The 13,483-nt window shown below is 52.5% G+C and overlaps 1 protein-coding gene and 1 long non-coding RNA gene across 4 annotated transcripts in view; one reads left to right on the forward strand and one right to left on the reverse strand.

Annotated features, from left to right (window-relative positions):
* Positions 1-108: 108 nt before the first annotated feature.
* The window catches only part of SLC6A6 (solute carrier family 6 member 6), an 87,694-nt gene continuing 74,319 nt past the window's right edge, over positions 109-13,483 (forward strand). The window contains exon 1 of one of the 3 annotated variants that reach the window (XM_077990329.1): positions 109-388. In XM_077990329.1, coding sequence (XP_077846455.1) covers positions 135-388 — 254 coding nt within the window. In that variant the 5' untranslated portion in view covers positions 109-134. 3 annotated transcript variants of the gene reach the window in all.
* On the reverse strand, positions 7,208-13,415 carry LOC144339313 (uncharacterized). The gene is made up of 2 exons (XR_013414219.1): positions 12,316-13,415; positions 7,208-7,357 (listed from the first exon to the last, which is right to left on the reverse strand). It is a non-coding gene; the product is annotated as an uncharacterized LOC144339313 (long non-coding RNA).

The following is a 13,483-nucleotide window of genomic DNA, read 5'->3' on the forward strand; positions in this document are numbered from 1 at the left end:
GTGCGTGTATGCGTGTGTGTGTGCATGTGTGTGTGTGAGCGCGTGTGTCCGCACTTGGGGCGGGGCTAGACGCCCAGGCCCCGCCCCGGCCCCGCCCCCGGCCCGGCCGAGCTGGTATTTTTCCACCCAGCAGGATGGGTGATGCTGAGAGCTGCCTGCTCAGACAACAGACACGCGAGGTCAGGAAGAAGCCGCTTATAAATTACCGCTTCCTTCGCGCCGCCGCCAACGCCGAGCCCCGAGGACCGCAAGCCCAGAGGCCGAGCTGCGCCAAGAGGGAGTGCGGAGCGTTCACCCCTCGGGTCAGAGAGCGAGCGGGCAGGCAGCCCCTGGCCGGCGCAACCGGGCGCAGCCGAGCAGAGCGCGGACGGCGCCGCAGCCACCCCAGGTACCCGAGGGACGGGGAGCCGGGCGCGCAGCCGGCGCTGCCCGCCGTCTGCAGCCCCTCCCCATCCCCGCGTCTCCGCAGTCCCGGCCTCCTCCCCTCCGCGTGCGCCCATCCGGCGCCCCTTTCACCACCACGGAAGGGACCGAGGGTCGCCTGCTCAGTCCCGCTGGCGGGGCTGTTATTGTTTCCCAGGCGAAAGGGCTCCGGCTCCTGGTGCGGGCGGCAGGGGTGTGTGTGTGTGGGGGGTGTGTGTGTGTGTGTGTGTGTGTGTGTGTGTGTGGTATGTCTGTGTGTCTTTCTCGGTCAGAATGCCTACATGTGCCTCCGTATCCCCGTGTCTATGTTTCTGAGGGTGGCTGTTTCACCGTGTCCCCAGCAGCGTGCACATGTGTGTTCCGGGGCATGTCTGCTATTCTCTGTGTGCTGGGCTGTGTGTGTGTGCCTGTGTGTGTGTGAGAGATACCTGAGTGTGCTGTCTTTGGATGTGTGCTCTTGTGTGTCCCCGTTTGTGTCTGCATGAATGTGTTTGGGGGGGCCTGCGTCTTCCAGGCCCTGGCCGGGTACACGTGCGTGTCCCTGAGTGTGGTTGTGTCTCCAGGTCCCTGGTTGTAGGCACTTATGTGTCCTCGGCTGTACCCAAGAGGGCGTCCCCGGTGCCTAGAGGGTCAAATGGCCAGAGCTGGTTTTCCCGGGCCGGCGCTGAGTGGGGAGAGGTGATAGAGCAGCATGGCTCCATAGGTGCATGCACTCCATAGGTGGTGTGCAGGTGGCAGCGACGGCGTCCAGCAGTCCAAGTGGTGGGACCAAGGCCCGGAGGGGCAGCCAAGGGGTAGTGGACAGCCGGCAGGGCCAGCAGGACACTTCCTCCTCCAGACTATTTCTCTTCCTTCTGTGGGTTCCTCTTTTGAGTAGGAGATTCTCGTCCCCCTCCCACTAGGGAAGCCGCACAGAGAGAATTCCAGGGACCTCCTCCTACAGCCTCAAAGCTTCAGCCTGGACTTCAGCCTGGACTGGAGAGGAGACCTGTGGGCAGCTCTCCCAGGCAGGGAGGTGTGTGCCGGGCAGGGCCACCGGCCTGGCTATTTTGGTCACTGTCGGGCCTCTGCCAGATCCCGGCATCCCCAGGACCAGCCCCAAAAGCTTGGGAGGCAGCCTGGGCCCCTGTTCCCTGCCTGGGGAAATAAATCAGCTCAGTAATTGCCCAGACACTTGAATGGAGGGTCTTCGGGCTGAGGTTTACTGGCGCATGGCTCCATTTGGACTTCAATAAATTGGCCCCCGCTTTGGCACAGCTGACGTTCAAGTAAATGTCACTGAGGAGATCTTTTTAAAATTTCTTTTTAATTTTTTGTTGGCTAGAAGGGAGGGGATCTTGTCCAGAGTCTCCTAACCAGAAGGAGTTTATTTTTATGAGAGAGAGAGCGGGTGAGTGCTTAGCAACCACCTGCCTCCATCTCGACCAGGGAGTCACCCAGGGAGTGTGGGGTGGGCATGAGGAGGTGGGGTGGGGGAGGAATTTCATCAAGATGGTGTTGGAGAGGATCTGAAGGGGGCCTAGCACGGCTAAGAACCCCCAGCAGGGTGGGACTGGTGGAATGGTGGGAGGTGTTAGGCCTGGCTCAGCCCCCAGTTGACCTTGGGCAACCCTTTTTCAGCCTCAGTTTCCTTACCTGTAAAATGGGTGGGGCAGACTGGTTATAGAGTAAACCAGGGACCAGAGGTAGGAGCTTGTCCCCAGGGAATTGATTGAAGTCCTGTGCTTTGTTTTAATGGGCGAGTGACCTTGGTTGATTCCCTTCGTTTCTTTGAGCCTCGGCTTGGCTGCCTGGGCAGCAAGGACGCCAGTGCTGGCCTCACTACGTCCTTGAGGGGATTGAGGGAGATGAGGTTGAATAAGCTTGTGGTAAGCTGTAAAGCCGGGCTCGGCTGTAGAGCTGCTGATTAGAGGGTGTCATGAGGTCCCGGGTCACTGTGGTGTATGGCAAGGGCCAAGGTGCATTCTGGAGGCTTTGTCCTTCGGGGATACCCTTGTACTAACCCATGGCTCAGCTGCAGTCATCCTTTCCTACCTCATTCCCGTCACCTCAACCTGTGGTGATTGGGCCACATCTGCTTTTCAGAGTCTGGAGGCCTGGTGAGCAGTACCCATTTTACAGATGGACAAACTGAGAGGCACCTAAGGGACTTTGCCTTGATTGGACAAAATTAAGTTTCAAAATGCTTTCCCTAGCTCAGCTGTGAGTTTTGGCCCCATGGGGCTTTGGTCGCTGATATCCTGGGGAGTTGAAATTGAACCAGGGCCTGGGGAAAATGAGGAACAAAGGTGCCCCAGTCCTCAGGGCAGGAGAGTGAGCCTATGGGACCCATTTGCACCTTGCCTCTGTCCCTAGTTACTCATTCTTCCTTCTTTGTGCCTTCCCCCGAGCCCTGCTACCCATCCTGCTGCAGGGGTCAGCCCTCCACAAGGCAATCCAGGCTCTGGGGACTGTGCTTTCTAACCTGAACTTGTCCGCCTGTCAGTTTGTCAAAGGATTTGGGAGCTGTACTTCTCTGAAAGTCTTTCCAAAGGTCCTGAATGATAAGACACTTGTGAGTCATTGAACACATTCCCGTATATAGAAAAGAGCTGAGAAGTAAATTATAAGGGCTCCCCAGAATGCAGCTCAGCTGCAGCCAGAGGGGATCTGCCTGGAATTGGGGTTGGCCTGGAATCCCAGGGCCACCCTGGCAGGTACATGCTGATCCCCCACTTCTGCAGGAGGTCATGAGCAAGAGTCAGATTCTTTGGGGCTGCATCTTACTTTCCTGTGCTTGCCAACTTGGCCAGAGTGTTCGTTTGAATTTATGGGTTCTGGGCAGGAGCTGTGGATCGGGAAATGCCTAAGTAAGCCTTCCAGTGAGAATGAGAGCGCTTTTTTAATGTGCTTCATTTAGTTGGTTAATAGACCTTGGTTAAGGTCAGCTCTGGGCCAGCACTGGGTTCAGGGTAGAGTGTTGGCTTTCTAGGAGCTTCTGTCCCAGAGGTAGAAGCATGTGGTAGCTGCAATGGCCATTACCATCCATGGGGTACAGTGAAGAAGACCCAAGGAGCTGCTGAGTGTGCCAGTGAGGGTGGGGTAGTAGGCAGGAGGCACTTTTGCTTCCTAGAGGACACAGTATCGGAGTTGCCATTATCTGTGGGTGGAGAAACAGGATGGGCTGGCATTCTCAACAGGGGGCAGAGCAGCTACAAGGGCACAGTGGCGTGAAATAGCCAAGCATGTTTGTAGAACAGGTTCCCTGGGTCCTAGCTGGAGAGAGGAATAGGAGCCAGATGGTAGGGGGGTGTTTGATTTTTTCACATATAAAAATAGAGACAGGGTCTTACTATGTTGCCCAGGCTGGTCTCAAACTCCTGGGCTCAGGCAATCTTCTCGCCTCAGCCTCCCAAAGTGTTGATTATAGGTGTGAGCCACCGTGCCGAGCTGGAGGGCCTTGAATGTTGTGTAAGTGGGCTTGGGCTTTCTCCCGAGGGCAGCAGGAATCACACTGGGTTTAGGGATAGTCGGGGAGAAGCCAGTCAAGCCTGGAGCCCAGGAGACCCCTGATGGTGAGTAAGGAACGGAGCTGGGGTCCAGGAGACCGAGAGTCACTGAGCCACTAAGCATTTTCTATACCAATGAGTCTTACCCTGAACTCCTTCTGTAAACATGGGGGTGAAGGCCTGGACATGCTATTTAACTGGTACACAGGCCATTAACTTTGACCTCCCGGAGCACACAGCCCTAGTGTCTCTAGGTGAGTTATGCCAGTCCTGAACGGGTCTGCAGAGTTTCCTTTCTTGTCTTACCTGGTCAGAGCCTTCATTTGTAAACCTGGGCAGAGGCTGATGCCAAGGGTGGGAGTTAGGGGTTACGAGAGGGAAAGCAGAGAGAGTGAGGAATTGCTGTTCTGTTTCTAAAGCTCCAGCGTGGTATGGCCAACCAACTTTCTCTTGGAAAAACCAACACACAAATAATAAACCACCTAAAACAAAAGAGTGGGCAGGGAATGATAGGGGAGGCAGGTGGACTGCCCTAACTGTGGTCAGGTATCACAATTGCCTGGGATACTTAAAAACAAACACACACATATTCAGCCAGACTCCCAGGCCCAGCCTGGACATACTGAATCAGAACTTGCAGGAGGGTGGAGCCTGGGAATCTGTATTTTTAAAGTTTTTCTTGTGTGTGTGTTTGTTTGTTTGTTTGTTTTTTTGACAGGGTCTCACTTTGTTGCCCAGGCTGGAGTACAGTGGTGCCATCAGGTTCACTGCAGCCTCGATCTCCTGGGCTTACGTGATCCTCCCACCTCAGCCTCCCAAGTAGCTAGGACTACAGGCATGCCCCACCACTCCAGGCTAATTTTTGTATTTTTTGTACATATGAGGTTTCACCATGTTGCCTGGGCTGGTCTTGAACTCCTGGGCTCAAGTGATCCTCCCACCTCAGATGATTTTTTAAAAATATTTTTAAATTGAGTTATGATTTACATGCAGTAATATGCAAAGATTCTGTTACGGTTTGATGAGTTTTGACAAATGTATACACCTGTGTAACCACCACCCAAATCAAGATATAGAACATTTCCAGCACCTCAGAAAGTTGTCTTGTGCTCCTCACCTCACAAGACAGCCACTTTCTCCTTTTTCGTTTTCTTTTTCTTTTTGAGACAGAGTCTTATTCTGTTTCCCAAGCTAGAGTGCAGTGGCATGATCTCTACTGCAGCCTCGACCTCCCCAGGCTCAGATGATCCTCCCACCTCACTTCCCGAGTAGTTGGGACTACAGGTGCACGCCACCACACCTGGCTAGTTTCTTTTATGTTTCTTGTAGAGAGAGGGTTTTGCTGTGTTGCCAGGCTGGTGTCAAACTTCTAGGCTTAAACGATCCACCCTTGCGGGCCTCCCAGAATCCCATGCTGGGATCACAAGCATGGACCACCATACCAGGCCCACTTTCTGATTTCTGTCACCATAAATTAGTTTTGCCAGTCTAAATCCTTATATAAATGGACTTATTTAGTGTGTACTCTTGTGTCCGTTTTTTTCTGCTTGACGTTGCTGGGATCCATCTGTGCTATTGAGTATATCAGGAGTTGATTTTTGTTTTTTTATTGCTGAGTCATCTCCCGTTGTATGGATGTCCCACAATGCGTTTATCCATGCTGTTGATGGACACTGTTTCCAGTTGGGGAGCGGCTATTACTAATAAAGCTTCTATATGCATATTTCTGTACGAGTCTTTTTATGGACATGTATTTTGCTTTCTCTAGGACTAGAGCTGCTGGGTTATAAGGTGGTAGATATGTGTTAACTTTTTGAAAAACTGGTAAATCATTCACTTTTAATTATAAAAGTAATATACCTCAAGCAATACAAAACTGCATAAACTAAAAAGTGATCCTTTCAGATCATTTAAAAAAAGTACAATCTGATCTTCAGTCTGTCCACCTGCCTGTCTATCATATCTCTTTCTTTTTTTTTTTTTGAGATGGAGTCTTGCTCTGTCACCCAGGCTGGAGTGCAGTGGCTTGACCTCGGCTGACTGCAACCTCCGCCTCCCAGGTTCAAGCGATTCTTCTGCCTCAGCCTCCTGAGTAGCTGGGACTACTGGCACGTGCCACTATGCCTGGCTAATTTTTGTATTTTTAGTAGAGGCAGGGTTTCACCATGTTGGCCAGGCTGGTCTCTAACTCCCGACCTCAAGTGATCCGCCTGCCTCAGCCTTCCAAAATGCTGGACAGTATATCATATCTCTTTCTTAATATAAGGTTATACATTTCCCTCTGCATACAGCTTAAACTATATCCAGGTGTCCATGTGGACATAGACTCCTTTTTGTTACTTACTGGATCAGTTTTCAGTTGAGTTTTGGTTTCCTATTTGATCCAGGCATTATTTGGGATCTGTTTAGAAGCTAGCTGTAGTTTTTTTTTTTTTTTTTTTCTAAGACGGAGTCTTGCTCTGTCACCCAGGCTGGAGTGTGGTGGTGCGATCTCGGCTCACTGCAAGCTCCGCCTCCCGGGTTCGCGCCATTCTCCTGCCTCGGCCTCCCGAGTAGCTGGGACTTACAGGCATCCGCCACCACGCCCGGCTAATTGTTTTTGTATTTTTAATAGAGACAGGGTTTCACCGTGTTAGCCAGGATGGTCTCGATCTCCTGACACCGTGATCTGCACGCCTCGGCTTCCCAAAGTGCTGGGATTACAGGCGTGAGCTACCGCGCCTGGCCAGTTTTGTTTTGTTTTTAACAAAAATGGCATGGTACTGTTCTTGGTTCTGCCACTTGGTCTATTCCAATAGCAGGCCATGTGGACTGCATGTCAGAACACACGGATCTGCCAGGCCATTCCAAACAGCCAGCCTGCATTTGGGAGCCACTGACTTCGGGTGTCCTGTCTGATCACCTCCAGTGCTGCCAGCTCAGTAAATGAAATACCCCCATGCAGGACTTGCCCCAGAGGGTGCTGAGGTGCCAGCTGAGCCGATTCAGCATTCTGAGAAGGGAAGGAACCCATATTTATTGAGCATCCATGGTGCTTTATCCCCCTTCCTGTCTCAGAGATGAGTTCATCAGAAAAGTGGATGGCCCCAGCCCACACTCAGCTAGGAGAGGGTGGAAGGAGCGCTGGACCCAGAGTCCACCTGATGCCTCAGCCCATCCTCGTCCCGCTGGCTGCACAGCAAACTTTCATGAGTGCCTACTGTGTGCTAGGCACAGGGCCAGGGCCAAGAGGGCAGGGAGGAATAAACAGCCCCTGTGCTCAAGGAGGGAGGGGAGATCTGTATCAGGAGGAGGTTAATGAACAATCTAAGATAATTTATGCCAAGGCAGGCCAAGGATCCAGTCTGGGAATGCCGCCTCAGGTCTGAGGGAGAGCAGCCCCAGGGTGTGGAGTGTGGGGACTTTGGGGTTGTGTGATCATCCAGTTAACCTTCTCTGCCCACCCACTTTATGGATGAGGACACTGAGGTCCCAGGGAGGCACTTATCAACCCAGGAAGATAAAGCCATCAAAAGAGCCATTGTTGGCCAGGCACACTGGCTCACACCTGTAATCCCAGCATTTTGGGAGGCTGAGGCAGGCGGATCACGAGGTCAGGAGTTCAAGACCAACCTGGCCAACATGGTGAAACCCCATCTCTACTAAAAATACAAGAATTAGTCAGGTACAGTGGTGGGGCGCTTGTAATCCCAGCTGCTTGGGAGGCTGAGGCAGGAGAATCACTTGAACTTGGGAGGCGGAGGTTGCAGTGAGCCAAGATCTCACTACTGCCCTCCATCCTGGGTGATAGAGTGAGACTCCGTCTCAAAAAAAAAAAAAAAAAAGAACCATTGTTCACAGATGTGGCTCCCTGTGCTCCCCCCTCCCAGCTGCATCCATCATACATTACTTATGTGAAACCCCCCTTGACAGGGAGGGATTTAAGGAAAGGGTTAATGCCACTGCCTCAAACCTTCGATGATATTTGTTCATGACTCTCGGATCCTGGATTTGTCACAAGTCACGGGAAAGCGGGTGGGAGGGCAAAGCTGTATCAATTGCAAAGACTCCTTATGGTTTGGCTGCTCAGGAGACACCCCCAGAACCCAGGATGGAGTTCCTAGAAAGCTCAGGAAGGAGCATGGTGAGCAGCTCTGGCCACTGCATGGAATAGAAAGTGGAAGGTAGGGAGATGGCTGGTGGTCGCCAGGAGAAGGGTTGGGCTGGCAATGGAAGGCTTCCTCCCTCAGTAGGTATCTGAGCAGGCCCGGGCTAGAAGGCAGAGGGCTAAGCCCTTGGGGTTCTGCTCATGTTGGGTCCTTCCCGACCCAGAGGCTCAGGACCACTCCTCTGCATGGTCTCTCCTCATGCTGGGAGGCCCTGAGAGGCCCTTCCTTTCCAGGACTTTTCTTTGCACATAAATGCCAAGTGACTCACTGCCATGTTCCAGTGGAAAGTCCTTAACCCAAGGCTGCCAGTTGCTTGGTTGGAGGTGGAGGAGTGTGGTTGGCCAGCGATTTCAGCAGAGTCATGCTTACTGGGTGAAGGGTGCCGGAAGGGGGAGGTCTTAAGGGACCTGCTGTCTTGCCCCAAGGCTAGTCAGCACCAAGAGGGAAGACTCAGGTCATGATTTCAAGGACATTCATTCCTTCGGAGATGACACCTGGTGGCTCCTCTGCAGGTGGACATCACACCAGCCCAAGACAACAGTCTCCTCACTAGCCTCTGTGCCTCCTGGATACCTCTGTGCCTCCTGGATACCTCTCTGTACCATCCGGGGACCAGCTCTCTGCATGTCACTCTGTTGCTCAAAAGCCTTCAGTGGTGGCTCCCTAGTGCTTTGTGAAATCAAGTCCAACCTCCTTAGCCTGGCGTTGGAGGCCCTTCACGATCTGGCTCTTGGCCAGTGTTCACGCTCACCTACCACAACTTCTTTCCTTGTTTGTAGTCTGGCTGGTTTCTGCTCCTAGCTAGACCAAGCGTCCAGCTCTCTCAGCCCCGCCCATGCTGGCCTCTCAGCTCACAAGGCCCTTCCTCCCATCACTCCTTATTCCCACTCTTAAGGGGCGAGCTTGGAGCTGCCTGCTCTAGGAGGCATTCCTTGAGCCTCTTAACAGTACCTGGCACATAGTAAGCACTCAAAAAAGATGACGTGAGTTAAAGTGGACTTAAGCTTCCCCTGCTCTGAGCCCTGTGGTCCTTTCCTCTGACCTGAGCTCAGACCTTTATGGTCTTACCTTATACCTATGCACCTGACTGGGGACACATCAGTGGGAGGGATGGATGCTCCAGCATCCAGTCTAGGGGTGTGGCACACAGTGGTTGCTCAACATACAAATCAAGATAGCCTGATTCCTTCTACTCTGAAATGGGAACATATGGTTTGAACATCTGGGTGGCTCCACGCTTGGAAATTATATTCAACCATCACTATCCATCAATCCATCCATCCAACAAATATTTAGTTGTTCCAGGTCCTGTCCTAGGCCCTGGGGATGTGGCTGGTGAACAAGACAGACCAAACTGTACCCTTATGGAGCTGTCTGTCTGGCAGGGCTATGGATGTCAAACAAAAAATTACACATGCATGGCTAATGCCCTTTTAAAATCAAAGGCCCTACACCAGGCACTGCAACACCAGGCACTGCAACACCAGACTTAGAATGCCCCTGTCCTCTGGCTTGCTATGTGATCTAAGTGAGTCCTTTCTCCTCTCTGGTCCTGTAAGGGGTGGCCCAGATAGGTTTTGTGTTTAAGGGAAATACCTTCTGAATAAAGAGAGTAAAAACCATTCTATCCATTGTGGAAGCGCTTGTCACCACATGGGGTGCTCCTTTAAGGGACTCCTTTAAGGATGCAGTCATCCTCTTGGCGGCTTTTCAAGATGTCCCAGCCCTGCCTCTGAAAGGAGGTGTCCCGATTTGGGGACAGGAGTTCCAGAGTTACTCTGAGCAGAGCTGTAGCAACAGGCTTTTAGTGAAGAACGTTGCCTCAGGGAACAATAATGTGGATTCTTCTTCTACCACTGGTAGAAGAATATCGATTAGAACAGACTTTTAAAAAAAGAAAAGCAAAAGCTCGTCCAGGTGTGGTGGCTTACGCCTGTAATCCCAGTATTTTGGGAGACTGAGGCGGGTGGATTGCTTGAGTTCAGGAGTTCGAGACCAGCCTGGGCAACATGGCAAAACCCCATCTCTACAAAAAAGGCAAAAATTTGCCGAGTGTGGTGGCACACACCTGTAGTCCCAGCTACTCGGGAGGATGAGCCTGGTAGACAGACGTTTCACTGAGCTGAGATCGTGCCACCGCACTCCAGCCTGGGTGACAACAGTGAGACAGCAGGCCTAAGTGGGGCCTGGGGCCCTGAATTTCTAACCAACTCTCAGGCACTGTGGATGGTGCTGGTCTGGGGACCACTCTGAATCAAGGAGATAAACAGCGCTGTTGTGTGCCTCCTGTGCATTAAAAGCCAGACCCTGTGCTTCGTGAACATCCTCTCCTTAATCCTCACCAAAGACACCATTATTCCCATTTTGCACATGAAGACCCGAGGCCCTGCTGAGGGCAGATAATTTGCCCAAGGTCACACAGCTGGGAGCCTGCCGGCATTCACGCTGGGCCAGCGCCACCTTGGAAAGGATGCTGTTGGGGAAGCCTTTTACTACTGAACAGTGTCCTCGCTCCAAAAGCCACAGGAGGCTTTTCAAGGCAGCCAAGTCGGATGTAAATCAGGGGAGAGCCCAGGGCTAGCCAGGCTGCTGACAGCAGGGCGGCCTGGGTCACTGTGTCCGGACAAGGCCCACAGCGGGATTTAGGGCTGGCATGCTGCCTGGGAGTAGGGGAGCCGTCGGGGATGCTCTGGGCGCCTGGAAGACCAGCCTGGAGCCTGCTAGAGCCCAAGGAGGCTCCTTAGCCTCTGACAGCCTCCCCTATTATTTAGATACATTCCAGGGAACACGGCTGGCTGGAAGGGGCAGCAGTGGGACCACAGGAGCTGGGACCTGCTGCTTCTGTTGTTTAAAGGCTGGCTCATCCCTGCAGCCATGCGGGCGTTCTCCGTAATCGCGGTCTGCTTTGAGGACAGAGAGGTCGTGGTCTTCTGCTGGCTGGGGCTTTATTTTTGCACTGAGCACCTGTCCTCAGCAAACTGGGAAAGTAGAACACGTAGTGAGTCTGAGTCCTCAAAATGCTGTCCCTGGCCCAGCAGTATGGGCATCACGTGGGAGCCTGCAGAATGCAGAACCTCAGGCCCCACCCCAGACCTGCTCATTTAGACCTTGGGTGTGGGGCTCTGCAATCTGGGTTTTCAAGAGCCCTCCAGGCAATTCTGCTTTGTGTTTAACTTTGAGAAGGGCTGATGACCTCTCTGGCTGTGTGCCTGGGGCCAGGGGTGGGGCTGGGGGGGAAGGGTCAGGCCTAACCCTTGCCTGTGATAACTAGAGTTCCAGGGCTGCGGGAACCTCAGGTGTTCTGTCATCCGCATCCTTCCTCTTTTTTATGATGGGAGGAGTATGTCAGAGACATGCATAAAATTACATAGCAAGTTCAAGGCAGGGTATAGGTCTGGATTTTTATATTGCAAATGGCAGAAATCAGTTCAAACAGACTTTAGTTTTATTTAATTTATTTATTTTGAGACGACTCTTTCTCTGTCTCCCAGGCATGAGTCATCACACCCAGCCCAAACTGACATTAAAAATAAAAAAGAGCATTTACTGACTCTTAACTTAAAAGCCCAGGGCCGGCCGGGCGCGGTGGCTCAAGCCTGTAATCCCAGCACTTTGGGAGGCCGAGACGGGCGGATCACAAGGTCAGGAGATCGAGACCATCCTGGCTAACACGGCGAAACCCCGTCTCTACTAAAAACACAAAAAATTAGCCGGGCGAGGTGGCGGCGCCTGTGGTCCCAGCTACTCGGGAGGCTGAGCCAGGAGAATGGCGGGAACCCGGGAGGCGGAGCTTGCAGTGAGCTGAGATCTGGCCACTGCACTCCAGCCTGGGCGACAGAGCGAGACTCCGTCTCAAAAAAAAAAAAAAAAAAAAAAAGCCCAGGGCCATACTTCAGCCTGGGGCTGAATCCAGGTGCTGAAAGATGTCATCGGGACTCAGTTTCTTTCTCTCCATTTCCTGGCTCTGTGTCTCTCTATGCCTGCTTCATTCTCCATGGATGCCCTAGCTGCTCACCAGTGTAGTGCCGCCCCCTGCTCCAATGTAGGCCTATGCGGGTCTCCTGCTGGAACAGGTTTAGGCTGTCCCCAGAAGGTGCATGGGTGCCAGCAGGCTAGATAGATGGACTTTAGTGCTAGTCTTTTTTTTTTTTTTTTTTCAGGAGACAGGGTCTCACTCTGTCACCCCATCTGGACTGCAGTGGTATGATCACTGCTCGCTGCAGCCTCAAACTTCTGGGCTCAAGCAGTCCTCCCACCTCAGCCTCCCAAGTAGGTGGGACTACAGGCATGTGCCACCATACCCAGCTAATTTTTAAATTTTTTTTTTGTAGAGACAGGTCTCCCTGTGTTGTCCAGGCTGGTCTTGAACTCTTGGGCTTATGATGCTTCTGCCTCAGCCTCCAAGAGTGCTGGGATTGCAGGCATGAGCACACCTGGCCTTTAGTGCCATTCTTATCCTCCTCTCTGAGATGGGCTGGCCTCTTGTAATTGGTAAGGTTTTGCCCCAGGCAGAATTATACTCTCCTTCCTCTGATTCTCTTCACCTTGTGCTTTAAACAGGCTGCCTTCATCTTTCACTTTATCCCACTTCCTTGTGTATGGTCTAGGATAGCAAGGTTTACGTTGCTACTTCCACCACCCAAACCCACGGCAGACATCACTAATCCACCCCAGCCTTCACAGAGCCCAGAATGAAGCCTTGGTGGGCTGTCATGTGCCCAGCCTCTAGCCCGTGGTTCCACGCTTCATGAGCTCAGGGACCTTGGCTCTGTCATCTACTGCTGAGCTTCATGTGCCCAGTGTAGTGTCTGGCACATGAAGTGCACCATAAGTTGTTGACCGACTGTTCCTACCCCATAGTGCCTCGGACCCAGTGGGTGCCAGTGTGAGCCTGTTGAATGCGGGGGCCCTAATGAAGCAATGAGGTCATCTAATTTGGGGGAGAGGGAGCTCTGTAGGCTGCTGGGACTGGCATTTACTGACACTGGCAAGTGTGCCTCTGGGTCTGGGAAGGAGGCTGCCAGGGCAGGGCTGCGGCTACAGCAAGGACAGGGGTCCTGGATTCCTCTGTCTGCCCTCCCAGACCCACCCTCCCACACCCTCTCCCCCAGAGACACCCCCTGCCCATCTCTGCTAATCCCAGTTCAACAATTCATTGAAAATATCTCAGTTGAGAAGAAATCATTTCCTGACTTTGTACACTTAGATTCCAGGAATCCTAGAGAGCCTTCCAGCCTCAGGGCAAGGAGCTTTGCTGGTAGGAGGAGGTGATCTGCCCCCAATTGCCTATTTCCCAAACTGAGCTTCTACTGAAAAAACAACAGAACCAAAAAAAAAAAAAAAAGTCTTCCGGGTTAGTCATGTCTGGGACTGCTTGGCTCAGCAAAGCTCAGCAGATTTCCTGGGCACAGTAATTCTCGCCCC

The sequence above is a fragment of the Macaca mulatta genome, chromosome 2 (genome assembly GCF_049350105.2).
Source record: "Macaca mulatta isolate MMU2019108-1 chromosome 2, T2T-MMU8v2.0, whole genome shotgun sequence".
Lineage (NCBI taxonomy): Eukaryota > Metazoa > Chordata > Mammalia > Primates > Cercopithecidae > Macaca > Macaca mulatta.